General features: G+C 40.5%; 1 protein-coding gene across 3 annotated transcripts in view; it reads right to left on the bottom strand.

Annotated features, from left to right (window-relative positions):
• The window catches only part of REPS2 (RALBP1 associated Eps domain containing 2), a 228,487-nt gene that overhangs the window by 140,060 nt on the left and 61,344 nt on the right, over window positions 1–27,083 (bottom strand). For 2 of the 3 annotated variants that reach the window (XM_036840950.1, XM_036840952.1), the window contains exons 2-4: window positions 22,182–22,305; window positions 11,112–11,260; window positions 8,356–8,482 (exon numbers count right to left, since the gene is read on the bottom strand). In XM_036840950.1, the coding sequence (XP_036696845.1) occupies window positions 8,356–8,482; window positions 11,112–11,260; window positions 22,182–22,305 (400 nt within the window). The remainder of the gene's footprint in view (window positions 1–8,355; window positions 8,483–11,111; window positions 11,261–22,181; window positions 22,306–27,083) is intronic. The other variant, XM_036840951.1, reaches the window with a different exon arrangement.

Raw genomic sequence — 27,083 nt, 5'->3', positions numbered from 1 at the left:
ACCTTCAGCATACTTTGAACTTTTTAAAATAAAGAAGGTATAAGAGCACGTTAAGAACAACAAACCACTCTTGGGCTCACAACTGCTCTTTGTATTTCCTCCGAGGAACTGGAACACAGTATTATAACACATTAAATTACATTAAAACATCAAAATCACTGCCTGGCAAACCATGACGTGGATTTTTTGACCCTGCTAAGAATGTATTAAAAATACAAAACCTGCAAAAGAAACATACACAGAGAGCACATAGTCCAGATCTTAAATAAGTCTCACATGGTAGGCAGGTGTTGTCCTCAAAGAAGGATTTTTAAGATCATTCCATTTTGATGGAACATCAAATTTAACTCCTGTCGGAAGGTTTGAACCACAGCAAACTGTACCACGGTTGGGATACCAGTGGTCATGAGCTTCTCCTGGGAAGCTGACCTCACATGCCTCAGCCTCTGGCTCCCCTCAGAGGTAGGGAGCTTCTACTGCTCAGGAGGGACACGTGTGGAGGAAGGCCGCCTGGCCCATGGCTCCAGTCCCTCACCGACAAGGGTCTCCCTTCCCTTGGAAGAGACAAACACATCTTATCAATAAGGCTTGAACACTCAGCCACATGGTGGGTCATTTTTGGAGAAGCCTGGCCTCAATGGCAGATTTTCTCTTCCTACTCCTGTGGGAAGCCTGAGTTGTCCACACCTGCCTGTGACTGGAAAGGTGAGTGCCTAAAGCCCTCTGGTCACAAATCTTAGACACGTGCTCCAGTCAGCTCTACTGGTACCACAGCTGATATTCAGGCCACCATTGGTCTACTCCTGCCTCGCTCCTCAACTGAAACTGAACTCAGGAGGTAAAAAGGTAAAAGGCTCGTTGCCTCTACTCTCCTTCCTCCCAAATAAAGCCTGAAACATGCAACTCAATGCAAAATAAACAATTCTTAGATCCCCTTATAAGAGGTTGAATAAGGAACTAGAAGTACCACCTTTCTCCAAGGGGAGGAGTATAAAATGAACCCTAAAGGTTTCATCACTCTGAGATTCAATGTCAAACTACAACAGAGACTACAACTAACTGCCCCATAAAGACTCTCCATCTGCAGTCACCCAATGAATGATATCCAGAAGATGACTTTCAAGAATACCTAAGAGCTTCAAAAATAAAACGGGTGCCAGATTCTAGAAACACAAAAGGAAATACAAGGGAATATCTGAGCACCTACAATGTGCCACGAATTGTGCTAGGAACAGATGTTTATATAACATTCCTCGTTTCCTCCACAGAGCAAACCTCTGAGGCAGAGATTATTCCATTTCACAGATAAGGGAAACTGAGGCTCAGAAAAGCAAAATACCCATAGTCACAGAGGCTAGAAATGGACAGAAATGAGAAATGTAGGTCCACTAAGTCTACCTTTAGGCCCAGGAGCCAGACATCACAGCCCATGCTCTTAAGTGAGAAGATACCTAGAATTGATACATCAGAATAAGATGTATAAGAAAAAGTAGAACAGACATTGATTTTAAGATAAGACATTAGATATCAGAAGAAACAGGTAAAAAGAGTCAAAAGTAGTTGCCTCTGCCTAGAAGGAACATACCTCAACGTAATAAAGCCCATATACGACAAACCCACAGCTAACATCATACTCAATGGTGAAAAGCTGAAAGCATTTCCTCTAAGATCAGGAACAAGACAAGGATGCCCACTCTCACCACTTTTATTCAACATAGTTTTGGAAGTCCTAGTCATAGCAATCAGACAACAAAAAGAAATAAAAGAAATCCAAATTGGAAAGGAAGAAGTAAAACTGCCACTGTTTGCAGATGACATGATACTATACATAGAGAATCCTAAAGCTGCCACCAGAAAACTATTAGAGCACATTAGTGAATTCAGTAAAGTAGCAGGATACAAAATTAATATGAAGAAATCTGTTGCATATTACACTAACAACGAAGTATCAGAAAGAGAAATTAAGGAAACAATCCCATTTACCATCACATCAAAAAGAATAAAATACCTAGGAATAAACCTACCTAAGGAGGCAAAAGACCTGTACTCAGAAAACTATAAGACACTGATGAAAGAAACGGAAGACGACACAAACAAATGGAAATATACACCATGTTCTTGCACTGGAAGAATCAATACTGTTAAGATCACTACACTACCCAAGGCAATCTACAAATTCAATGCAATCCCTATCAAATTACCAATGGATTTTTCACAGAACTAGAACAAAAAATTTTTTTAATTTGTATGGAAACACAAAAGACCCTGAACAGCCAAAACAATCTTGAGAAAGAAGAATGGAGCTGAAGAGCTTTCCTGGTGGCGCAGTGGTTAAGAATCTGCCTGCCAATGCAGGGGACATGGATTCGAGCCCTGGTCCGGGAAGATCCCATATGCCGTGGAGCAACTAAGCCTGTGCGCCACGACTACTGAGCTTGCGCTCTAGAGCCCACGAGCCACAGCTACTGAGCCCTCGTGCCACAACTACTGAGCCCGTGCACCTAGAGCCTGTTCTCTGCAACAAGGGAAGCCACTGCAATGAGAAGCCCACGCACCACAACGAAGAGTAGCCCCCACTCGCCGCAACTAGAGAAAGCCCGCATGCAGCAATGAAGACCCAATGCAGCCAAAAATAAATAAATAAATGTATTTTTTTTAAAAAAGAATGGAGCTGGAGGAATCACATGCCCTCAGTTCAGACTATACTACAAAGCTACACTCATCAAAACAGCATGGTACTGGCACAAAAGCACACACATAGATCATTGGAACAGGATAGAGAGCCCAGAAATAAACCCATGCACTTGTGGTCAATTAATCTATGACAAAGGAGGCAAGAATATACAGTGGAGAAAAGACAGTCTCTTCAATAAGTGGCACTGGGGAAAGTAGACAGCTACCTGTTAAAGAATGAAATTAGAACACTCTCTAACACCATACACAAAAATAAACTCAAAATGGATTAAAGACCTAAATATAAGACCAGATACTATAAAACTCCTAGAGGAAAACATAGGCAGGACACTCTTTGACATAAATCACAGCAATATATTTTTGGATCCGTCTCCTAGAGTAATGGAAACAAAAATTTAAAAATGGGACCTAATTAAACTCAAAAGCTTTTGCACAGCAAACAAAACCATAAACAAAATGAAAAGACAACCTGTGGAATGGGAGAAAATACCTGCAAACAATGTGACTGACAAGGGCTTAATTTCCAAAATATACAAATAGCTCATACACCTCAATATCAAAAATACAAACAACCCAATAAAAAAAATGGGCAGAAGACCTAAATAGACATTTCTCCAAAGAAGACAAAGAGATGGCCAACAGGCACATGAAAAGATACTCAATATCACTAATTATTAGAGAAATTCAAGTCAAAACTACAATGAGGTATCACCACGCACTGGTCAGAATGGCCATCATCAGAAAGTCTACAAATAATAAATGCTGAAGAGGGTGTGGAGAAAAGGGAACCCTCCTACACTGTTGGTGGGAATGTAAATTGGTACAGCTACTGTGGAGAACAGTATGGAAGTTCCTTAAAAAATTAAAAACAGAGTTGCCATATGCTCTGGCAATCCCACTCCTGGGCATATATCTGGACAAAAGTCTAATTCGAAAAGATACATGCACCCCAATGTTCATAGCTGCACTATTCACAACAGCAAAGACATGGAAGCAACCTAAATGTCCATCAACAGATGACTGGATAAAAAAAGATGTGGTGTGTATATTTATATATATATATACACACATATACATACAATGGAATATTATTTACCCATAAAAAAGAATGAAATAATGCCATTTGCAGCAACATGGATGGACCTAGAGATTATCATATTAAGTGAAGTAAGTCAGATAGAGAAAGAAAAATATGTTACTTATATGTGGAATCTAAAAAAGTGATACAGGACTTCCCAGGCGGTACAGTGGTTAACACTCCGTGCTTCCACTGAAGGGGGCACGAGTTCAATCCCTGGTTGAGGAATTAAGATCCCACATGCTGTGTGGAGAGGCCAAAAAGTAAATAAATAATAAATAAATAAGTAAATGTTCACAAAACAGAAATAGACTTAGAGACATAGAGAGCAAACTTATGGTTACCAAAGGGGAAAGGAGGGGAGGAATAAATTTGGAATTTGGGATTAACAGATACACACTACTGTATATAAAATAGGTAAACAACAAGGACCTACTGCATAGCACAGGGAACTATATTCAATGTCTTGTGATAACCTATAATGGAAAAGAATCTGAAAAAGAATATATATACATGTATGTATAACTGATTCACTTTGCTGTACACTGAAACATTGTGAATCAACTGTACTTCAGTTAAAAAAATAAAAATTTTTTAAAAAAGGAAAGAAGGTAGTTGCCTCTAGAGACCAGAAACAGGTTGAGTGGGAAGGAGAAGTATTACTGCGATTTAAACATCATCTTTTAAAATATAGATAAAATATAGATAGCAGTATCTGCCTCTGAGGGTTGTGGTAAGTAGAAAATAGTGCACATAAAGAACTCTGAACAATGCCTGACACGTAAGTCTTACCCAATGAGCATAAGCTACAGATACATCCAGCAAAGGAGACTAGCAGGAGCCCAGGAGAGAGGTAGAAGAGAGGCTCTGAATCACAGACTGGTCCAAAGATGCTCAGTCTGATTTAAAACATACACATACGCCCCATTAGCCAGGAATCATGGCAGAGACTTGGACAGAGAATGACCCCAGAAAAATGTATTCCTAGAAAATTGTCCTAGCAGCAAAGCTGCTTTCTGAAAATGCATAAATCCAAGTTTAAGGATCATGATGTAGGAAGGGGCAACAGAAACTTAGAAAACAATGTTTCAAGAACAAAAGAGTGCCCACAAGGAGATGTCACTTCACATGTAATAGAATAGCTAAGATTAAAAACACTGAAGAAAGAAACTAGAGTACCAACTGCTGGCAAGGAGCACTGAACTCTCATATATTGCCAGTGGGAGTATGCAGCCACTTGGTGAAACTCTTTGGCAGTTTCTTATACACCTACCCTAAGGTGCAGTAATTCCACTCCTAGGTGCCAGGAAAATGACAACAATGTCACAAAAAGACTCACACACGAATGTTCATAGCGTCCTTATTCATAACAGCCAAACCCTGGAAATAACCTAAATGTCCATCAACAGAAGAATGGATCGTCACACCATGATACATTCATACAATGGAACAATACTGAGTAATAAAAAGGAACAAACTATTGAGACACAACACCATGGAGAATCTTAACCGCTATGCTGAGGGAAAGACACCCGAGAGTACGGTCATTCAATATGATTCCATTTATATGAGGTTCCAGAAGAAGCAAAACTAGTCTACGATGATAAAAATCAGAACTATGCTTGCATTGGGGGGGCAGGGGCAGGGAGGGAGTGACTGAAAGGGGCATCTCTGAGGTGATGGAAATTTTGGTTTTAATGTCAGGCAGACTACTTTTTTTATTGAACTAGAGTTGATTTACAATATTAATTTCAGCATAGTGATTCAATATTTTTATAGATTATATTCCATTTAAAGTTATTATAAAATAATGGCTGTATTTCCCTGTGCTGTACAATATATCCTTGTAGCTTATGTATTTCCTACATAGTAGTTTGTACCTCTTAGTCCCCTACTCCCCCACCCTGCAACCACTAGTTTGTTCTCTATATCTGTGAGTAGGTTTCTGTTTTGTTATATTTATTCATCTATTTTATTTTTTAGATACCACATATAAGTGATAACACACAGTATTTGTCTTTCTCCGTCTGACTTATTTCACTAAGCGTAATTCCCTTTTTAGGTCCATCCACGTTGCTACAAATGGCAGAATTTCATTCTTTTCTATGGCTGAGTAATATTCCATTGTGTGTATGTATGTACGTGTATCTCCCTTCTTCATTCATCTGTTGATGGACACTTAGGTTGCTTCCATACCTTGGCTATTGTAAATAATGCTTCTATGAACACTGGGGTCCATGTATTTTTTCAAATTTGTGCTTTCATTTCCTTCAGATATATACTCAGGGGTGGAATTGCTGGATCATATGGCAGGGAAATATTTTATTCATGTGGTGGATACATGAGTATATCCATTTGTTAAAACTCAAATTGAAGATTTTATTTTAAAGACTTTTTTTTGATATGGACCATTTTTTTTTTTAATTTTGGGCTGTGTTGGGTTTTTCTTGCTGCGCGCGGGCTTTCTCTAGTTGCGGCAGGCGGGGGCTACTCTTCGTTGCAGTGCACAGGCTTCTCATTGTGGTGGCTTCTCTTGTTCTGGAGCATGGGCTCTAGGAATGCGGGCTTCAGTAGCTGTGGCCCGCAGGCTCAGTAGTTGTGGCTTGCAGGCCCTAGAGCGCAGGCTCAGTAGTTGGGGCGCACGGGCTTAGTTGCTCCATGGCATGTGGGATCTTCCTGGACCAGGGCTTGAACCCGTGTCCCCTACATTGGCAGGCGGATTCTTAACCACTGCGCCACCAGGGAAGTCCTGATGTGGACCACTTTTAAAGTCTTTATTGAATTTGTTACAATATTGCTTCTGTTTTATGTTTTGGGGTGGTTTTTTGTTTGGGTTTTTTTTTTTTGGCCCCAAGGCATGTGGGATCTTAGCTCCCTGACCAGGGATCAAACCCGCACCCCTGCACTGGAAGGCGAAGTCTTAACCACTGGACCGCCAGGGAAGTCCCTCAAATTGAAGATTTTAAATGTGTGCATTTTATCATATGTAAATTTTACCTCACTTTTTTAAAAAAAAGGCTAAGAAAGAATGAAAGCACGGACAACCTTGACACACACCGCTAAAAGAGTGAAGGAGAGAAGCAGGTCATTTCCTTGCCACTGGGGGAATGAAAGCCCAATTTGAATGGAATGAGGAGAAAATGGAGCATGAAGCAGAGAGAGCTGGTACAGACAGGTTTTTTAAGGAATACCAGAAAAAAAGAGTAGAACCCGGTGACTCGGTAGAACAAAAAACTACTCACCTGTGAACTAAAATCCAAAAACTAGGCACCATGCTAGGCATAGGACTCCAATTTCCAAACCCAGATGAAATTAAGAAAAAAAAACCCACTTCTAAAAATAGGGAAATTTGGCAGGAGAGACTATAAGGAAAATGAAGAATTCTCAACCCCGTTTTGTTTCAGACACCAATGGGACACTCAGGTTCCAGGGGAGTGATTTTTCGTTCCTATCCCCCAACAGCATTATCTTGCATTTGCACAGGATTCAATTTCCAATCAGATTTTATACTCATGCTCTCGCTTATCCTCACAACACCCCTATAGGATACTATGACTCCATTTAAAAAGAGGAGAGGAAAATCATGGTTCAGAGCAGTAAGTGGCTTGCCCAAGGTCACATAGCTAGTCACATAAACCCTCACCTTCTGATTCCAATCAAAAGATTTTTCCATCATGCTACACCTGCTTCTCTTGGCAAGATCATAGTTTCTCTTTAGTCCAGCCTAGCACACATTTTTTTTAAATCTGTGTCCCTCTAGAAGTCACCACTATTTTCAATGCAGCAAAAACCTGCAGAAACTGGGTCACTTTCAGTTACAGCTCACAGAATTTTAAAAAAAGGCGGGGAGGGAGGGAGTTACGGATATCCAATTCTAGAATACCTTTAATTGGTCATATCTTAAACTAGGAACCTGAGCCCCACAAGGACAAGATGCTGCAGTGAATTTATGGAGCTTTAAGCATTGCAGCCTAGGGAGCCAACTCTGCAAGTCATTCTCAGAACCAACTAACGTATTTTATCACTAACATGGCCAGCATAGTGCAAATGTGAGCAAGGAGGCAACCCCACAACTGGGCACTTCACACACCTGAGCACAATGCCTCCCCTGGCATTTCGCTTATTCTTATTCCCAAACACAAGAGCTAAATATTTTCATTTATGTGCTCAGTCTTTAAAGGTTGAATCAACTCTTCTGCAGAATTCTATTTTTTAAGTAGTTTCATAAGAGCAGTTATCATATGTTTGGTAGGTTTGCAGAAAGGAATAACAATTCCAAAACAATACAAATCCTTCATGTGCTATGTTCCTGTGTAACGAAATTTGTATATGAAGGATTAAATCATCTAAATCATTATCTACAAGTCTAAAGATGAACTAGTTTGTAGGACAGAAAACAGGGCATTACTAACATAGATTTCATTTTATATTTTTTTTGAACCTTGCTTGAGAGTATAAAATTAAATTGAGCCCTGTCTCCAAAGCCAGAGGTAATTAAGTCAGGAGGCTCAGCAGCTGGTGGCGTTGCTGCCCGATAGATGAAGAAGCCTCTAAGGCACTGCCTGGGACAGCTGGCCTCTTACCTGGATGCATCTGCTCCGTGCTGCTCCGCAGTTTGCTGTAGCCATGGCTCAAGGGCACCCTCTGGTAATGAGGCGGGGAAGAAGGAGGGGAGGCGAGGGGTGACATCGTGGGAGACTGCGTTTCCTGCTTCAAAGAACCAGAGCAGAGTTCAGAGACGGTCACTCAAGGAGCCCGGCGCTCTGAGCTGCAGTTATGAAGTATAACACAACTCTACTGCCAGTAAGCCGGCTGCTTTAATAAATGGAGGAGATGTTTTCTCAGAAACGCAGCTTGGTTAAAAAGCAGTGTCTGAGGATTCAAAAGTCGCCCAGAGAACAGTCTCGCCAGAGCTCAGTTACCTAAATTACTAAAACAAGCCTGAAACACTTGCAGTTACTCCAATAATATTTTCCTTGGGGAAACGAAAGACACTGATCACATGAAATAACATTCATACTCCCCAATTTTGATCTCTTCGTGAATAGATTCAATTTTCATTCATTAATAAAGGCTCCTATTTCCTGGATTTACACTTATCAAGTCTTCCAACAATGTGGATATTTTTTTAATATTTTAAATGGTTAATGCTAAATATTCTGGGAGCTGGCTAGCCAAAGTAAAATGCCAGCTTTATTTTCTATACTGAGAAATTGCAAAACAATTCATTATGGGTAAACCACTCCAACTAGCCTATCCCTGAACACTAGGATGGAGCCTTAATAAACTACAATTCAAATCTCAACTCCAATGTGAACTTTATGTAGGACCCCAGGCAAGACAAGCAACCTTCTTACTCGGCTACTGGGCTTCCTCCTTTTTTTTTTTTTTTTTAATGCTACCAATAGACTGGTAACTTTGGAATACCCAAGTAATAAGGAAACAGTACTTTTCATCAATATAGAGAATATACAGGTGCTCTTAGTCAAAAATAATAATAACAATGCAATCTGAGATACTAATCAAGTACTCTTTTTCAAGTAAAAAAAAAGAATATTTGCTTTGAATTGTAAGCTCACACCCACAGACTGGGTGGGCCTAGCATAAACCCAGACTGAAGTGAAAGGATGTGTCCTCAATCACGCAGCCAGGGGATGGGCCTGGAAAGTTCCCAGGGAATCCAACCATCCTGGGATAGTGGACCCTCATTCCTCTCCAAATGCTGGTGGGAAAACATGCCAAAGAGTATTGGCTGAAGATTCTGATACAGGCATACTTCATTTTATTGCGCTTCACAGATATTACTTTTTTTTTTTTTAACAAATTGAAGGTTTGTGGTAACGTTGCATCAAGCAAGTCTATCAGCACCATTTTTCCAATAGCATTTGCTCACTTCACATCTCTGTGTCACATTTTGGTAATTCTTACAATATTTCAAACTTTTTCATTACTATTGTATTTTGATGGTAATCTGTGATCAGTGATCTTTGACGCTACTACTACTTGCTAAAATGACAGCAGTTTTTAGCAATAAAGTATTTTTTTAATTAAGGTATATACACTGGGTTTTTTTTTTTAGCCATAATGCTCTTGCACACTTAGTAGACTACAGTATAGTGTAAATGTAACTTCCGTATGCACTGGGAAACCAAAAAGTCGTGTGACTCGCTTTATTGTGGCGGTCTGGAACCGAACCCGCACTACCTCCAAGGTATGCGCTTGTACACCTTTTTATCTAAATCCCTAAAAAAAATAAAACAAAATCAATCAATCAATCAATCAATCAATCCCTGAAGAACTAGTTTAAAACGTATGAGAATTATGAAAGCAACAGAACATGCTACACCTACCTTAAATATGAAACTTCTGCAACAATACCTCAAATATCCAGCATTATCAGGGTGAGCCATATACATTAGTTTTCCGACTTAATCCTTTAATTGTCTTGCATTTGAAAAAATTTTGATTGGTCTTCCTAAACATAACAGATTTCTCTTCCTTATAGAAGATACTATAATTGAATATAATTTGACTTTTCTGCATAATTCAGTACCTTATCTTCATTGGAAGTATGAGATGTACCTTGATGCCCTGAGGGTTCACTAATACACGTGTAAGTCTATTTTACCTCTTCTTGATAGGCTCACTCATCTGGAATTTACACTTTGGTCTCTACCAGTCACTATCTGACTATTGCAAGTAGTGGTCTAATTTTAAAAGCCCGTCCACCCTATTCTTGTTCCGGCTACACATGTAATGGCAGCATTTCCCAACATGGCACTCCAAACATGCTCCCCAAGAAGGGATTCCCTGGTGAAAGAAGTTTAGTAGTGCCGATCTCCAGGTCTCTTTATTGCAGGACTTCTCAGGGCCTTTGCTGTGCTAATGTGCACTGTGAACATCTAAGACTGAGTATTTAGCCTTTCCCCCAAGAATAGGCCATGAAGCAGCATTCTCCAAACATATTTAACCAGAGAAACCTTTTCTCCAGGTTTTTTTGGAAGAAAGGACTTATTAAAAACTCCTAGAAGTTACATTTCGAAGAACCCATTTGGAAATGGTGATTAGAGACATCAAGTAAGTGTGTTAAATCAGTAGCCTTACTTGAGACACAATTCTACATTAAAGTAAGCTCTAAATGGCCCATAGGTGGCTCATGGTAATTTCTATGCATCAGCCTCTTCTTCTTGCTACAAGGAAACTTTACTGGCTCACTTCCAAGTCTATAATTGTAACCCAGATGGTGCAATTCACTGGAAGCTTGACAGCAGCTAAGAGGCACTGCTCTGTGAGGATTCATGGTCAAAAGCAAACAGACATGCCTGATCAGACTATTTACCTGTTTATCCTCATCATCCATTCTTTTGAAGGTATTTTTTTCTGTGATTAAATATGGAATCTGAACTTTAGTTCCATGCAGCTCAGCCATGTTCCCAAACCGGATCTCAGCATCAGTTTTTGACATCATAAAGCGAGGCAGCGGCAGTTCTTTAGGAGCAGAATCAGAGAAGCTCAAGTGAGACTTTATTTGAAAACTGCAAAAAAGGGAACTCAATGGCCAAAAGATGAGTCACTTCTGAGGAAAAATTCCAGAACACTAAATATAGATTAAATTTGATTTCAACACAGTGAGGACTCCTATAATAATGTCATAATAGAAAAATGCTACAGTTTAACACTGTATCCTGGCTGAACATTTTTAAATGCTGTTGAATCAGCGCAGAACAAATTCAGGTTTTGGACAGATCTCCCACTTCAGCCTTCAGTTCGGCACCAAGAAAAAGGATGTGACATCGTAGAAATCAGTATCAAGTGACAAACAGTAGCAGGCAGAACTTATATAGTGCTTATTATATGCCAGACACTGTATTAAGATCTGCAAATATTAACTCATTTAATCCTCACAACTCACTACAGTAAGATGATCATTAGCCTCCTTTTACAGATGTGGAAACAGACCAGAAGGAGCTAAGAAGACACAGCTCATCTGTGGCAGAGCTGGCCCTTCACCAGCCACTGCTGCTGACCTACAGAAAGGCCCCTCATTCCCAGGACAAACTTACTGCATACAACACTTTCTCACCTTATGTCATCGCTTAAAGAATTTTCACACTCAATCTCCAGTTGTCTTTTCATAATGGAATAAGGAAAATGGTATAAAGTTAGAGCAATCAGTCCAATGTTCAGTCAGATTCTACTGTCAAAACCATTAGCTACACTCTATGCCACAAAGAGCTGAAACCCAACTGTCTGGTATATTTACTTAGCTTTCAAATTTCTAACAAAACTATTCTGAAAACAGAAATGATACCTTGGCACACTTCGAGTTCTCAGCACAGCAAATCACACACAACACAGCACAAAGAATGCCAAAAATGGGTATAATATTCTGGATTAGGCATAATGATTTGCATCTGGATCCATTGTTCGGGATAATACTCATCAGTGTGCCTCTGCCTTCCCTTAGCTCCCTCTTCCAAAAACACAGCTGCACTTCCAATGATTGAAGCTGTGCTAAAAAGCCAGAAAACCTCTTAGCAACAGCAAGCAGTATCCCAGCTCCCCAGGCAAAGAAGGCCCCTGGTTCTCTAATATCCACATCATGTTTATTTTTAGTTGCTATGTCCACATTTGATTTAAAGAAGTAGGCAATATGACAAATCCCTGCGTGATCAATCAGCCAAGGGCCCAAGAGACATAAATAGAATAACCAATCTGGAAAATTAAACCAAGACTTTCCTCTAAAGACAGGATGGCCACCATTTTTAATGTTTTACTCTTCCCTAACCATGGCAGCTCTCCAACACTCAAGGCAGGAATGGACTTCAAAAGAAAAAAGGCAAGAAAAAAGAAAGTCTAGATTCTTAGTAAATCAAATATCAGCTAATCCTATGGTTCTCTTCTCAGAAAGGTATTTGTTTCAGCTCAGTCTGCAAAAAGGATCTAAAAAAAATGGAACGAGATCACATAAAATAACTTGCACTCTAATCTGCCCATGAGAAGATGATGCTACTTCCAAGCCCTATTTGAGGGAGAAAAGAAGTAAACGCCTGGCATTTGTAAGCTCCCTGACCAGCGTTTCACTGGTGTTCAACAGATAACTCTGGGAACAATGGAACACAAACCCGGCTGATGAATACCAACTATTACACTAGAGCCCCCAGCTGTCCTTTAGGACACCGTCACGTCACACATTCTCCTTCCCTGGCTATGGCATTTCTCCAGAATTGTTCACCTGGGAAAGAACCTCCCTCTCCCCAGATAGCAAAAGACAAAATACAGCTGAATTTCTCTCCGTACCTTCTTTGTTTACGAGGTTTTAAACAACTCTCACTTAACAGAATTGTAACCATATATAATGATATCCCTATCATTGAAAAGTTTAATGAAGGTGCTATTTTTCTTAAGCTGCTGCAAGCTTTTTTTTTTTTAATGCTGCAAGCTTTTAAAAAGTGAAAAGTAAAACTCTAGTTTGTTGATGTTCAGTCTGAATGTTGTTTCCTAGTTATGTGTACACCAAATTTAATAGTGCAACTTTATTAGAAAATTAATCAATAAAGTACCTGCTATCCAGTGATTATGTCAAGTAATCACAGGAGAAGATTTATTTGTAGTAGTTGTTTAGAATCTTTTCTCCCAAACTGAATTAACACCAGGAAACACATCAAGAGTTCAAATGAAATACTGATAGGGGCCAAGGACACAATGAGCACAGCAATCATTTGTTTCATAATGGTATCTTACGTTGTATTCTTTGAACACAGAAATGCTTTGTATATTAAATAGAAATGACTATTTTTCCCTTCCACAAAGAAAACTATGCCTCTCCTTTTTTAAACATGTGACCCTCTAAGTGAAAAAATCCTTTGTTTTCCCATGTTTGATGGAGTCATGAATATAAGAAATACTTCAATCTCCTCAATCCATGAGAAGAAACATAAGCAGCATAAATGCAGTAACAAATGGCAAATTACAAAGTGGCAGCTGCTATGCAGTGTCCTCCAACGCTGTCCAATGGAAATATAATGTCAGCCACATATATCACTGTAAATTGTGTAGTAGCTACATTACCAAAAAAAAATGTTAAGTGAAGAAGCCAGTGACAAAAATACAAATACTGCATCGTTTCACTTACATGAGGGATCAATCGTCAAACTCACAGAAACAGAAAGTACAATGGTGGGTGCCATGGGCCGGGGGTGAAGGGGAGTGGGGAGTTGTTTAATGGGGGCGGAGTTTCCATTTTGCAAGGTGGGGAGATTGGTCACACAACAACGTGAATATACTAAACACTACTGAACTGTCCACTTAAAAATGGTGAAGATGGTAAATTTTATGTTCTATATATTTTGCCACAATTAAAATTTTTTAACGTTAAAAAAGCACAAAAGATACAGGTGAAATTAATTTAGTATATTTTAACCCAATGTTATAGATTACAGCATGTGATCAAGATAAAAATTAATATAATCGTTTACATTCTTTTTTCAGACTAATGCTTCAAACCCCCATGTGTACTTACCTGTACCACAGACCTCAATTCAGATACACCATATTTCAGGCACTCAGGCGCCGCAGTAGTGTGGCTACTGGCTACCCTACTGGAACAGCACAGTTTGGCTGATGGTTGCTATGAAGGAATATGGACCATTATGGCCAGAAATCTGGATTTGACTAAGAAATACTATAATGTTAAACGTTAACAACTAACTGATTTCTTCTTAAATTACGTAAGGAGTATTTTGTATGGAGGGATGATTCATATAAAGCTTAAGTGTACCACTTGAAGACTTTTAACAAATGTATATATAAGCTCATAGCAAACACCCAAATTAAGATACATTTCCATCATGTAGAATTTGCCTTCATATCCCTTTCTAGTTAATCCCCCCACCTTGTCCCACTTAGCAACCTATTCTAATTTCTAAATCCACAGATTACCTTTGCCATTATAGAACTTCACATAATAGAATCATATAATATTAATCTTTGTGACCAGCTTCTCTGACCAAAACTTTGTCTGTGATAATCATCCAATGCACCACATAATCATCCAAAGACATAGTTCATTCTTTTTCATTGCTATGGAATAATCCATTTTTTATGAATATATTGAAATGTTTTAAATCCAGTCTCCTGTGATGAACATTTGGGTTGTTTCCAGTTTGGAGCCATTAGGAATATAGTTGCTGTGAACATTCTTATAAATGGTTTTTGACAGACATTAATTCATTTATCTTGGGGATATACCTATGGACCACATTCAACCTGCTGCCTATTATTATGTACAAAATAAGCTATGAGGATGTATTGTACAAGAGGGAATATAGCCAATGTTTTATAATAACTATAAATGGAGTATAACCTTAAAAAATTGTGAATCACTGTACCGTATACCTGTAACTTATATAATATTGTACATCAAGGTATACTTCAGTTTTAAAAAATAGCATTACCATTAAAAAAAGAATGGGTTTTACGTTTTTGAATGTTTGGAAAACATCAAAAGAAAAATATTTCAGGATGTGAAAATTATGAAATACAAATTTCAATGTCCATAAATAGTTTCACTGGAACACAGCCACACTCTTTTGTTTACATATTGTCCACTTCTGCTTTCACAGTTCTGGGGCAGAGTTGGATATTTGCAACAAAGGCCATATGGCTCACAAAGCCTAAAATATCCACTACCTAGCCCTTTACAGGAAAAGTTTGCTGACCCCTGTCTTACACAATACAGTGGTTCAAGTAAAATGTACTCTTACTAAAACAATACAGTTGCATTTAATGGAAAAATATTTTACATTACTTGAGTTTTTAATTTAAATTAATTATTAATTTAATTAAAAATTCAATTCCTCACTCACACTACACACATTTTTAATGCTCAATAGCCAGCCGCAGGTGGCTAGTGACTACCATATGAGACAGCACAGCTTAGATGCTTGGCCAAAAAACACTACAAGGCAGCTACTACTGGTACACCCCTTCTCCAGGTGAGCCATTTAAGCTCAAAGAGATTAAGAAACTTGCTTGAGGGTACACAAAGAGTGATGGAGCAGGGATTCAAAATCAGGTAGTCTACTGCTAGGGCCTACACTCTTAGCCACTAGGCTACACTGTCATCCTGAAAATTAAAATAGTCTTTGTATTGCAGGTTTGAACATTCAGGCTGAAACTGTGGCGTTTCAGAGGGGGAAATGGTCTAGAGAAAATCTACTGGAATTATCCACATCTTACAGGTGAGGAACTAAGCCCAAGAAGGGGAGGGTGGGTCTTGTCTTACTCATGCAGCAAAATGGCGGCAGAGCTACAGCCTTAACAACACTCCTGGCCTCCTGGGGCTCCCTTCTCTTCCCACTACTCTTCGTCGCCTATTCATTTATACCAGTTACTTATAGGTTAACAAAAATTAATGACAACGATGTTCAGTAATTCCAAAGTGAAGCCGAACCCACACATTTTCCTTAAGTTACTTTGGAAAAACATCAGGTTGGTCTTACTAACCCAAACCTGGGTTGATCAAAGCCTTATAATCGCCTACCTGCACTATCCACCTGTTAATTTGGAAAAACTTGTTGCTAATTTGGAAATGGGAAGCTAGATAGCTAGATGAGCAGGTGAAGGCTGGTGTGGGAAGGCTGATCTTATAATTTTTTGGAGGGGTGATGGTGAGTAAGTTACAATTATCCATTATCAATTTCATAAAAGAGCATTTAACAAAAGGAAACCAAACAAACCATCTTAAAATAGAATACATTTCCTTTTATAAATAACTCACTCCTTTGTCCTAATTCTTTCTCCTTTCCCTATAGACTGTGCCAGACTACCACCAGGTCAGGAATGAGGAACACAGCCCTAGAAGCCACATGAATCACATTATTGCACTACTGGGGTTCAGAGACTCCCCTTTAAAGGGGCTGTGGAAAAAAATCAAGGGGTCTGTCATGTTGGATAAGAAAGTAAATTACATCTTTATTCTCCCTACCCTAACCATAAGTTAGCATTTCTTTCAATTATGAATGTAAGCAATGAACTGCTGTAATATCGTTAGCAGTGCTTGCAACTTTGTCACCCGCCGAAATCAGATATTTTTATATCACATTACAGTTGCTGTGGACATCCTCAAGTACTGTTTATGTTCATCACTACTCTGAAAGTATGCTAGTTATTTGGATCACAGATCTTTTATTTAATACATTAATAAAGAAGCATGTATATTGCTATATGACAACTTTTTTAAATATCTCAGTTTTAATTTCAAAATACGGTTGACCCTTGAACAATGCAGCTTTGAACGCTGTGAGTCCACTTATACGCGGATATTTTTCAAGAGTAAATACTACAGAACTACACGGTCTGCGGTTGGCTGGGTCCATGGATGTGGAAGAACCGCGGATATGGAGGGCCGACTATAAATTATACATGGATTAACCCTCCAGTTGTTCAAGGGTCAGTTTTAATTGCTTTCCTTTATTATCCCACATCGTTGTACGCATTTAAAATATCACTCCGCGGGGCTTCCCTGGTGGCGCAGTGGTTGAGAATCTGCCTGCCAATGCGGGAGACACGGGTTCGAGCCCTGGTCTGGGAGGATCCCACATGCCGCGGAGCAACTGGGCCCGTGAGCCACAACTACTGAGCCTGCGCGTCTGGAGCTTGTGCTCCGCAACAAGAGAGGCCGCAGCAGTGAGAGGCCCGCGCACCGCGATTAAGAGTGGCCCCCACTTGCCACAACTTGAGAAGGCCCACACACACAAACGAAGACCCAACACAGCAAAAAAATAAATAAGTAAATAAATAAATAATTAAAATATCACTCCAAAACAGAGACACAGATGTAGAGAAAAAAAATGTATGGCTACCAAGGGGGGAAGTGGGGGGGGGTACGAATTGGTGGATTGGGATTGACATAGATACAGTACTATGCATAAAATAGAGAACTAATGAGAACCTGCTGTATAGCACAGGGAACTCAGTGCTCTGTGGTGATCTAAATGGGAAGGAAATCCAAAAATGAGGGGATATATGTATAAATATACCTGATTCACTTTGCTGTACAGCAGAACTAACATAACATTGTAAAGCAACTATACTCCAATAAGATTTAAAAAAAAAAACAAAAACATTATCCCAAGAAGGGGTCCACAAGCTTCACACTGCCAAAGGGGCCCATAGCACCAAAAAGCTTCAAAACCCTACTCTTGACCCTGCTACACCTTCCCTCAGTCCTCACATCCACTCTTGGCCTGTCTTCGGAAAGGAGGAAGGTACAGGAGCTCCCAGGGCAAATGTTCGCACGTGGTTTCCTCTGCAGGAATTCTCTGCTGGCCCTGAACTTCACACCCGCCGTCCGCCCTTCTAAGTCAGCTTTCACCAAACGTGTCGCCCCAGCTTCCACTAGGGTGAGGCCAGAGAGAAGCCTGGGGCCAGCGCTCTCAGGGCCCTGGAAAGGCAGTGTCAGCACCTGCAGGGCCCGGGGAGCGAGCGCCCCCTACAGTTATACGCCCTGGGCGCCTCTTGCCTACCCCCAGTTCAGGCCCTGATGTGACCAAATCTGTACTCAGAGCTTAAGCAAAGCTCCTGAAAATACTCCACCCAGCTGTCTTTAGAAGTCACCCTCAACCCTGGCTCCACAGAAGAATCACCTGGGGAGCTCTGAAAACCCCCCGCGCTCAGGCCACACCCCAGACTAATTTAATGATAATTTCTGCAGGTGGCCCCAGGTACTTGTATTTTTTATTTTGCATTTAAAGTTACCCAGATGATTCTCAAGCGCAGACGAGGGTGGGAACCAAAGCCTGAGAAAGATGACTTCTGTAGGCATCCCTCAGGAGGTCCAGGTGAACCTGAATTCCAAATGTTTGAGTTTAAAGAGTGGCAGCTGATTAAGACTCGCTCCCCATGCATAGGCATTTATGTCTTCATTCATTCATTCATTCAGTCAGTCAGTCAGTCATTCAACAAACATGCTCTGAGTACCCACAAGGCCCCTCAGTGCAGGGATTACCAGATGCTCCTCCTTTCCCCTTGGACTTGCAGACTGCTGAGGAAGACAGACAAAAAACTTGTCAAACCTGTAAAGGAGTATTTACAAACTCTGATAAAAGTGCTAGGAAGGAGCAGGCGGTGAGAGAGAATAAAGTAGGGAGGGGACTGCCACATTATCTAGCATTATCTAACAGGCCCATCCAAGGATTACCTAATTCCCTAGGGATGTGTGCTTTTTAAGTTACCATTTACTCTTGATTAGGCATTTTACAATTCTGAAAAGGTAGATATTAACTTGTAGAAAACTGTTAGCTAACAAATATTTCTTGTCTGACAGCAATGCAAATGAATTTTATCTTAGAAAAGAGTGTAATAACCCAGTTACAGTTTTATTGTGCTGTAGGGCATTAATCAATTTTATATGTAATTTAGCAATCTTATTCCAGCATTCTTTCTTTCCATGACTATAAATACCTCTGACGTTCTTGAACCAGCTTTACTACATGCTGGTTCCTTTGTTAATGAATTAATTTGACAGGACATACTTTAGATAGGATGGTGGGGACAGCCTCGGAATCCTGAAGAATAAGGAGGAGGAGCCGGCACGGGAAGGAGAGGGGGAAGAACAGACCGCTAGCAACCCAACACCTTGACATAACATATGGTCTTTCCTACAGCAGGAAAAGAGGTGGCCCAGAAATGGCTAGAAAGCCAGTGAGGCTGGGGGACAGACTGCAAGCAAGAAGAAGAGTTTTGAGATGAGGATGGAGAAGTAGGCAGAGACTAGGTTATGCAGGGCCTTACAGATCAGTGTAGGGACTTTGAACTTAGCACTGTGCACAACAAGCAACCACTGGGAGGGTTTCAAGAAGCTGGATAAAATGAACTGGTGGCTATTTTGAAAAGACCACTCTTACGGCTGTGTGGGAAAAGAGACTGGAGTAGAGAAGAGAGAAGGCCAAGAAACCGATGACAAAATCATCGTGGTGCTCAGGTGTGGCTGCAGGTGGCCTGGTCTAGCAGAGGCAGAGAGATGGAGGGAATGCGCAGTGGATTTTGATGGATTATATTGTGAATGAGGGAAAGGGGGGAATCAAGAAGGGCTTCTACCCACATGCTGTGCAGTGCAGCCAAAAAATAAGAAAAAATAAAAAATAAATATCAAAAAAAAAAAGAATGGCTTCTAAGTTCCTGGCTTAAGCAACTGCATATGGTAGGGGTATTCAGCAAAATGGGAATGGCTAGGGGTTAGAGGTTAACACACACATACACACAGGCACATGTCATTCATGAAATAAGGGTATGACTCTTAGAAAAGGAAGGGTAGACTCACAACTCCTTGGGTGTGATAGGGCCTTTTAGAGACAGTAGCTTTTCAGGTTAGGTTCTCAGAGAGCATTCTCTTTGGCCTTCAAGGTTTGTGTCATCAAACATTAAGCTAATGTATTTCAAGCAACAAATCAGAAAATGCTAAGTAGCAGCTCAAAGTTTGGCCCAGTCTTGCCCTCATCCTTACTCAACATATGCTGACTGCAAATAACTATCATTTAATAAATCTTTAAATGAAGGAAGAAAATTCAGAATTAACTCTGAGTATAATTAAACCCTCAGAGGCAAAAGGCAGCATCAGGATTTATAAAATAATGGAGAAAGCCTTGTATTTGGGAAAAGGGTTAATCCTTTACACAAGTGATAACTTAGTCCATCCCTTTCACCCCCTCCCCCCAGGAAATTAAGCTGTAGATCCGAGCACAAATCAGGTAAAAGACTTCAGTCTAACCAAATATAAGCAACAAAGGTGTCAGAAGTTTATTCTTTTATACAACAAAGCAGCTCTTAACTCTTCCAGAAGATGAAGTTGGGTGATACTACAATAAAGCTTAATGACCATTTACAATGGAATGGAAACTATCAGTGCCTACCACAAATCGAAATTCAGTGAGCTGTAACTTTGAACTAATCACAGCAAGTGAATGATAGCAGTGACCGTTAGACACCAAACCAGCCACTGAAATAATACTTCATCATGAAACCTATTTCAAGGAACCAAATTTTGTAATACTGAGGGATGCTTTGGGGGTCATATTTTTTTTCCCATTTGGAAAACATCCAGGATTACAGATTCGAGTCAGCACCTTACTAAACAGAAAGAATCATCCAGAAGAGGCTACTCTGCATAGCAATGAAGAGCATGGGAACTGGAGGCTGAGCTCCTGGCTAGAGTTGGTTAGAACCTTACAATCCTTAGGCAAGTTACTCAGCCTGACCCACCGCAAAGCAGGAAGCGAGCCTTTATTCCATTAAGGCACTGAGATTTCAATGGTACTTGTTACCACAGCTTATCGAAGGCAATGCAAACTGACACAATTATCTAATTTAGGTAGATGTCATGAGGACTAAATGAGACAGTGTCTGGCACCCACTAAGCCTTTAATAAAGATTAGCAAGATGATTGCGGCCTACTGATGGTTAGTGTAAAAAGGCTTCACTTCCCATAGTCAAGCTATCAGAATCTTCTCTGCTATTTGCAGCTGTCCTACAAGGTTGTCATGGACTAACCATAAATCCTCAACCCACGTTGAGGTCCACCAGGGACTTCACAGAACAGGTAGGAACAGTTGAGTGATTTTTATCTCAAAATGAGGAAAAGGACAAAGTTCCTGCATAGCTGTGTGGCCATAGGAAAGTAATTCACATCAGAGTGAACTAAAAAAGGACCTCAGCACATCCACTGAATAATCACCTTCTTTAAACAGCCTGGTAAAACCAGGACTGAAGCACTGCAGATGATGCTAAGGGTCTGGGACTTTACTTTTGGTTTAAGTGCTCAAGTATGTCGCGGGTTGGGGGCAGGGATAGCAGGGTAAGAAAATGGTAAATCAAAACTTTGAGAAGATAAATTCATTCTGCAAAAACTTTGGTAGCCCCCGAGTACTTAACAATCATGAAAATAGTGCTTTGAGAATTGGGAGATTAAAAGATGATCATACCTGATGTGCCTGGCAGGGAAAGAAGAGAGACAGAAGGGGCAGTTCCACTCAAATTCTCCCAGTTACTCAGCCCTAACAGAGCCTTAAATGACATTATAGATTCCTCGAGTGGAAAATTAAACGGTCTTATTATTTTGCCACAGGCTCTAGAATCCTGTCCCAATCTTTTCCGGCTAAAGAACGAAATCTATTTTTAACTGCAAGTGAGTTAAAAGGAACTAATCTCAGGTCACTATCTGAATTTTTCTCATTAAAAAAAAAAACACTAAGATACCTGGTAAGTTTTATTTTACTTTAAAGAAGAGTTGGAAGAAGAAAGGAAAAATTCCACAAATGCTTATAGAACAGGCCTTAAACCCACTAAAAATGGTTCTCATAAACAGGAAACCTGTCATGGATAATAAAATGTATCAATGGGAGATACTTACCACATTTAATACTCTCTATCCGCACGGGGAGGCCAGACTGTGCTGCAGCAATTAATTTCAGGGCAACGTAAAACTGTGTTGGACCAAAATAACCAACCCGCTTTGCACCACAGAGTTCTGTGATCTGAAAACAGACAAGAGAAAGGATGCTGAAAACTCCATTTCATAACAGCAAAATGAGACAAAATAGATTATGAACTCTCACGGATTTCATGGGGTAACTAACCAAAAAGTCCCTGGAGAACCTACGGGTACAGGCTGGTCGCATTCTTTTTCATCCAGTTTGCAGGGAGGTTTTCAATTTGGATAATTCAATTCTACCTACGCGTGATGTTTCAGGACTGGGTGATTATTCCTCCTCTTTCAAAGATAAAAATAAAGGTGACAAAGGATGGCTGTTAAGCTTCTTACAAAAGAGTGACTTTTTCAGGGGGTGGATTGTAATATACAAAGTCTAAAGTCTAGAAAGTCACCGGGGTGAAAAGAGAACAGATTTGTCATCACCACTACTTGTGGATTATCCTAGTTGATCAAAATTAAAAATGAGTTCATTATTTTTTTTAATGATTTTTTAAAATTTATTTATTTATTTTATTTATCTATTTTTGGCTGCGTTGGGTCTTTGTTGCTACGCGCGGGCTTTCTCTAGTTGCAGTGAGCGGGGGCTACTCTTTGTCGTGGTGCGCGGGCTTCTCACTGCGGTGGCTTCTCTTGTTGCGGAGCACGGGCTCTAGGCACGCAGCTTCAGTAGTTGTGGCACGCGGGCTCAGTAGTTGTGGCTCGCAGGCTCCAGAGCGCAGGCTGAGTAGTTGTGGCGCACGGGCTTAGTTGCTCCGCGGCATGTGGGATCTTCCCGGACCAGGGCTCGAACCCGTGTCCCCTGCATTGGCAGGCAGATTCTTAACCACTGCGCCACCAGGGAAATCTGAGTTCATTATTTTTTAAGTTCTCAAGCAAAATGATTTCCTAAGCATTAAAATTACATCTTGAGTGCACACTTCAGAGAAAAAAAAGTACTATACACACAAATATTATCAAGATACTGCAATCTTTCATTTGCAGACAAACTAACATGATATGTCCTATTGGTAGTTTAAAAATAACAAATTAAATATTCAATGACTTTTTTTTTTTTTTTGGCTGCGTTGGGTCTTTGTTGCTTTGCTCGGGCTTTCTCTAGTTGCGGTGCACGGTCTTCTCCTCGCGGTGGCTTCTCTTGCTGCGGAGCACGGGCTCTAGACGCGTGGGCTTCAGTAGTTGTGGCTCGCAGGCTCTACAGCGCAGGCTCAGTAGTTGTGGTGCATGGGCTTAGTTGCTCCGTGGCATGTGGGATCAGGGCTCGAACCCGTGTCCCCTGCATTGGCAGGCGGATTCTTAACCACCGCGCCACCAGGGAAGTCCCTTCAATGACTTCTTTAAAGTTACTTCAAAGTAAGAGATACTCAAAAGTTCAAATAATAGTAAGTGGGGGTGAAGAAGTAAGAAGCACCCCCACTCCCTGTGCCCCAGAGGAAAACACTATACATTTCTTCTAGAAATGTTCTCGGCATATATACATAGCACACACCAGTTTTCCTCATTGCTTATTCAAACTTTATGAAAATAGAATACCACATACTATTTTGCAACTTGCTTTTCATTTAGCATCATCCCCTGAATATTTTTCTCTAGCGCACAGTTAAAATTACCGTTTTATTTTAACAACTGCATAATATTCTGCTATAAAGATACACTGTGCATTTTTTATTATTATTCTTAGTTGGTCCTATGGATAGAGTTTTAGATCTCCAATAATTAACCTCACAAACACTTTCAGAACAAACTATGAACAGACACTAAGTAATCTGAAGAAAATTCCTATTAAAATTCAACTGGGATGTCAACAAAAAAAGGCAGAATAAGCCTCTCCAAAAATTATCTCCTCCATCAGAGCAATGAGAAACCAACTAAAATGGACAGAACTCTGGAAATTAAGCAAAAGTCTGCAGCAATCCGGGCAGTGTTTATTCAAGAAAAACAGCTGAATCTCAGGAAGAACAGCGAGCTTTGTGGCATTTTAACTGGCCTTACTTCCATTCTCTCCCACCCGCATTCCAGGTATTTTCACTGTACTGCAGGCATCCCCAGCCTGCAGTCACAGTGAGACTGGCGGCCACAGGAGTCAGGACAGAGCTGGGCTTCTTGGATGTGAAGACTAGTGTTTGTCATCAAACTCGGGTAGTTTTCGGCTATTATTTCTTCAAATATTTTTCTGGCCCTCTCTCCCTTTCTCCTGCTGGTACTTCTGGTACTTCCAGTAGCCCACAGTCCACCTCTCCTAGCCCTAGACTATGAGCTGGGGTTGTGGGGAGTGAGTCCTGTCTTCTCGGCTAGACCCACTGAAAACAGAGCCTCCACCATGTGGAACTGGTGGGGGTGGGGAGAGGAAGAGGTCATGGCTCAAAGGCTGCTGGCTCACTGTTCTTACTAAGATTTCGGAGATTTTCTTGAATAAATGTTTCTACGTTTGCTGTATGTCTTCAGGTCAATTTCCAGAGACTTTAAATGATTATCCTTTACAATTTTTACCAGTTAAGAGGCTGTTTCACTGGAAAGAGGATCTGCTGAGTTTCTCACACTGCCATTCCAAAAGTCTCAACCCTCCCAGATTCATTCTTGAGTGGAGAAGCAATAGGGTGTTATGGTAAAGAGAACAGTTCTTGGAGTAAATGACTTAGGTGTGAATCCTGGCCCTAGCACCAACCGGCTACCTGTATAACCTAAGGCAAGTTACTTACCTCTTGTGCCTCAGTCTCCCCTTAAGTGTAAACAGGTACTTACCTCATGAAGGCTAAAGTAGTAGTGCTCACAATAGTGTCCATTCAATAAACATGCCATTGTCCAATTTTTTGGTCTACTTGTTTATTTTGTTCCCATTCTAGCTGCATATTAGGATAACCTGAGGAGCTTTTGAAAAATAAAGAGACCTAGCCTCCATCCCCAAAGATTCTGCTTTAATTGGTCAGTGGTGTGGCCCAGGCATGGGTATTCATGTAAAGCTCTCAAGGTAATTCTAATGTGCAGCCAAGGTTGAGAATCACTGCTCTTTGGTAATCTCATTCTTTCCCCAGGCTTCAGTGACCATCCAAATGCTAATGATCACCAAACCACTCTCTCCAAACCTAACAACTCAGATACTTCATGCACTTTTCCAAAACCCTACTGGACATCTCTACGTGGATACCCTAAGCCATCTCAGACATAACATAAATTAAATAAGCCCTACTCATTTGCCCCTCCCCACATATGCTTGAACCTGCAGATCTTCCAGCAGCCCTCGCCTCAGTTGCTGGCATCAACAATTCCATATCCCAAATCAGAAACTTATCTTCGATGCTAACCACATCGACATCTATCACAGAACCATCTGCCAAATCAAGGCTCTCTTCTCCTTTGCCATGCCTTAATCCTTCCTAATATCTCACCTGGCCATCGTGACATATTTTATTTTTTAATAGAATTCACACAAATTACTGTGCAGGGACAGGTTTCTTTTTTAAAGTGTGACTTTCATATAATAGTGTGTCAGTTTTCCTCAGGTGTGCAAGGAGGCAACAATACTTATTATCAGAATTTGTTTCTAGAAGAAATGTTGCTCTTGAAACTTAAACTTTTTTCCAATAATTTATATATTTAGCTTTTTATTGAAGTATACTCCTATAGAAAAGCATAATATACAAACAGAAAAGCGTACAAATAAGTGTATAGTACGTAGTTAGATGCGTTTTCACAAATTGAATACAACTACATAACGAGCACCCAGATCAAGAAATAGGGACTTTCCTGGTGGTCCAGTGGTTAAGACTCCACGCTCCCAATGCAGCGGGCCTGGATTTAATCCCTGGTCAGGGAACTAGATCCCACGTGTCGCAACGAAGATCCCGCATGCCACAGCTATGACCCGGCACAGCCAAATAAATAAATAATTTTTTTTAAAAAAAGAAAGAAATCAAAACTTACAAGCCTCTAGAAGCCCCCCTTCGAAGCTCCTTTCAGTCACTACCCACCCGTCAGTTTCCTAACTTCTAATACTACAGATTAGTCTTGCTTGTTTCTAAACTTGTTTGTGACATTCTTCCAAGTTGTTGAGTGAAACTGTGGTTCACTCATTTTTGTTGTTACTCAGTATTATTTTTCCTCTGCCACTGGACATCTGTACAGTTTCCAGTTTGGGTGGGGCTTGGGGGGGAGTACTGAAAGTTCCAACCCTCTAATCATCTGGTCCCCTGGAAGCAGCCTCCAACCTTGTTACCTAGGGACTTATCCAAAAGTCACCTCGTTAACATAACAAGACACCTTTATTGCTCTTATCACAGGAAATCTCAAGGGTTTTGGAGCTCTGTGCCAGGAACTGGGTTGAAAACCAAATATATATTTCTTATTATAAAATCACATCACGATAGGCCATTTGCATGTAACTGATTCTCTGCTAGGCTAAGCTCCATGAAATAGGGAGATGTATGTTTTGCTCACCAGTTCCTTTCCCTGCCACGTTGATTATGCTTAATAAATAGTGGTTGAACAAATAATTTTCTCGAACCAGTCTCTCCTCAGCTCATCTTCCAACTCCAGTTCATCCTCCACAGTGCCTGCATATCTGCCTTTTAAAAGCTAACAATACTGTTCTCATGCTTAAAGGCATCTCAGCCCGGATCCCCACCACCTCAGGACAAAATCCTATCTTCTTAGCGCAGCATTAAAGTTCCTTCACAACCTGGCCCTGAGCAGCTTCTCTAGTTTCATCTCTGGACACACACACATGCACACAATTCTGTAGCTGCATTCAGCTTCTCCTGCTTTCCCAAGCACATCTTGACCTTTTACATTTCTGTGCCTAGGGTACACGGTGCAGAAGATGGGAAA

The sequence above is a fragment of the Balaenoptera musculus genome, chromosome X, assembly GCF_009873245.2.
Source record: "Balaenoptera musculus isolate JJ_BM4_2016_0621 chromosome X, mBalMus1.pri.v3, whole genome shotgun sequence".
NCBI lineage: Eukaryota > Metazoa > Chordata > Mammalia > Artiodactyla > Balaenopteridae > Balaenoptera > Balaenoptera musculus.
This window is presented reverse-complemented; position numbering and strand designations above follow the sequence as displayed.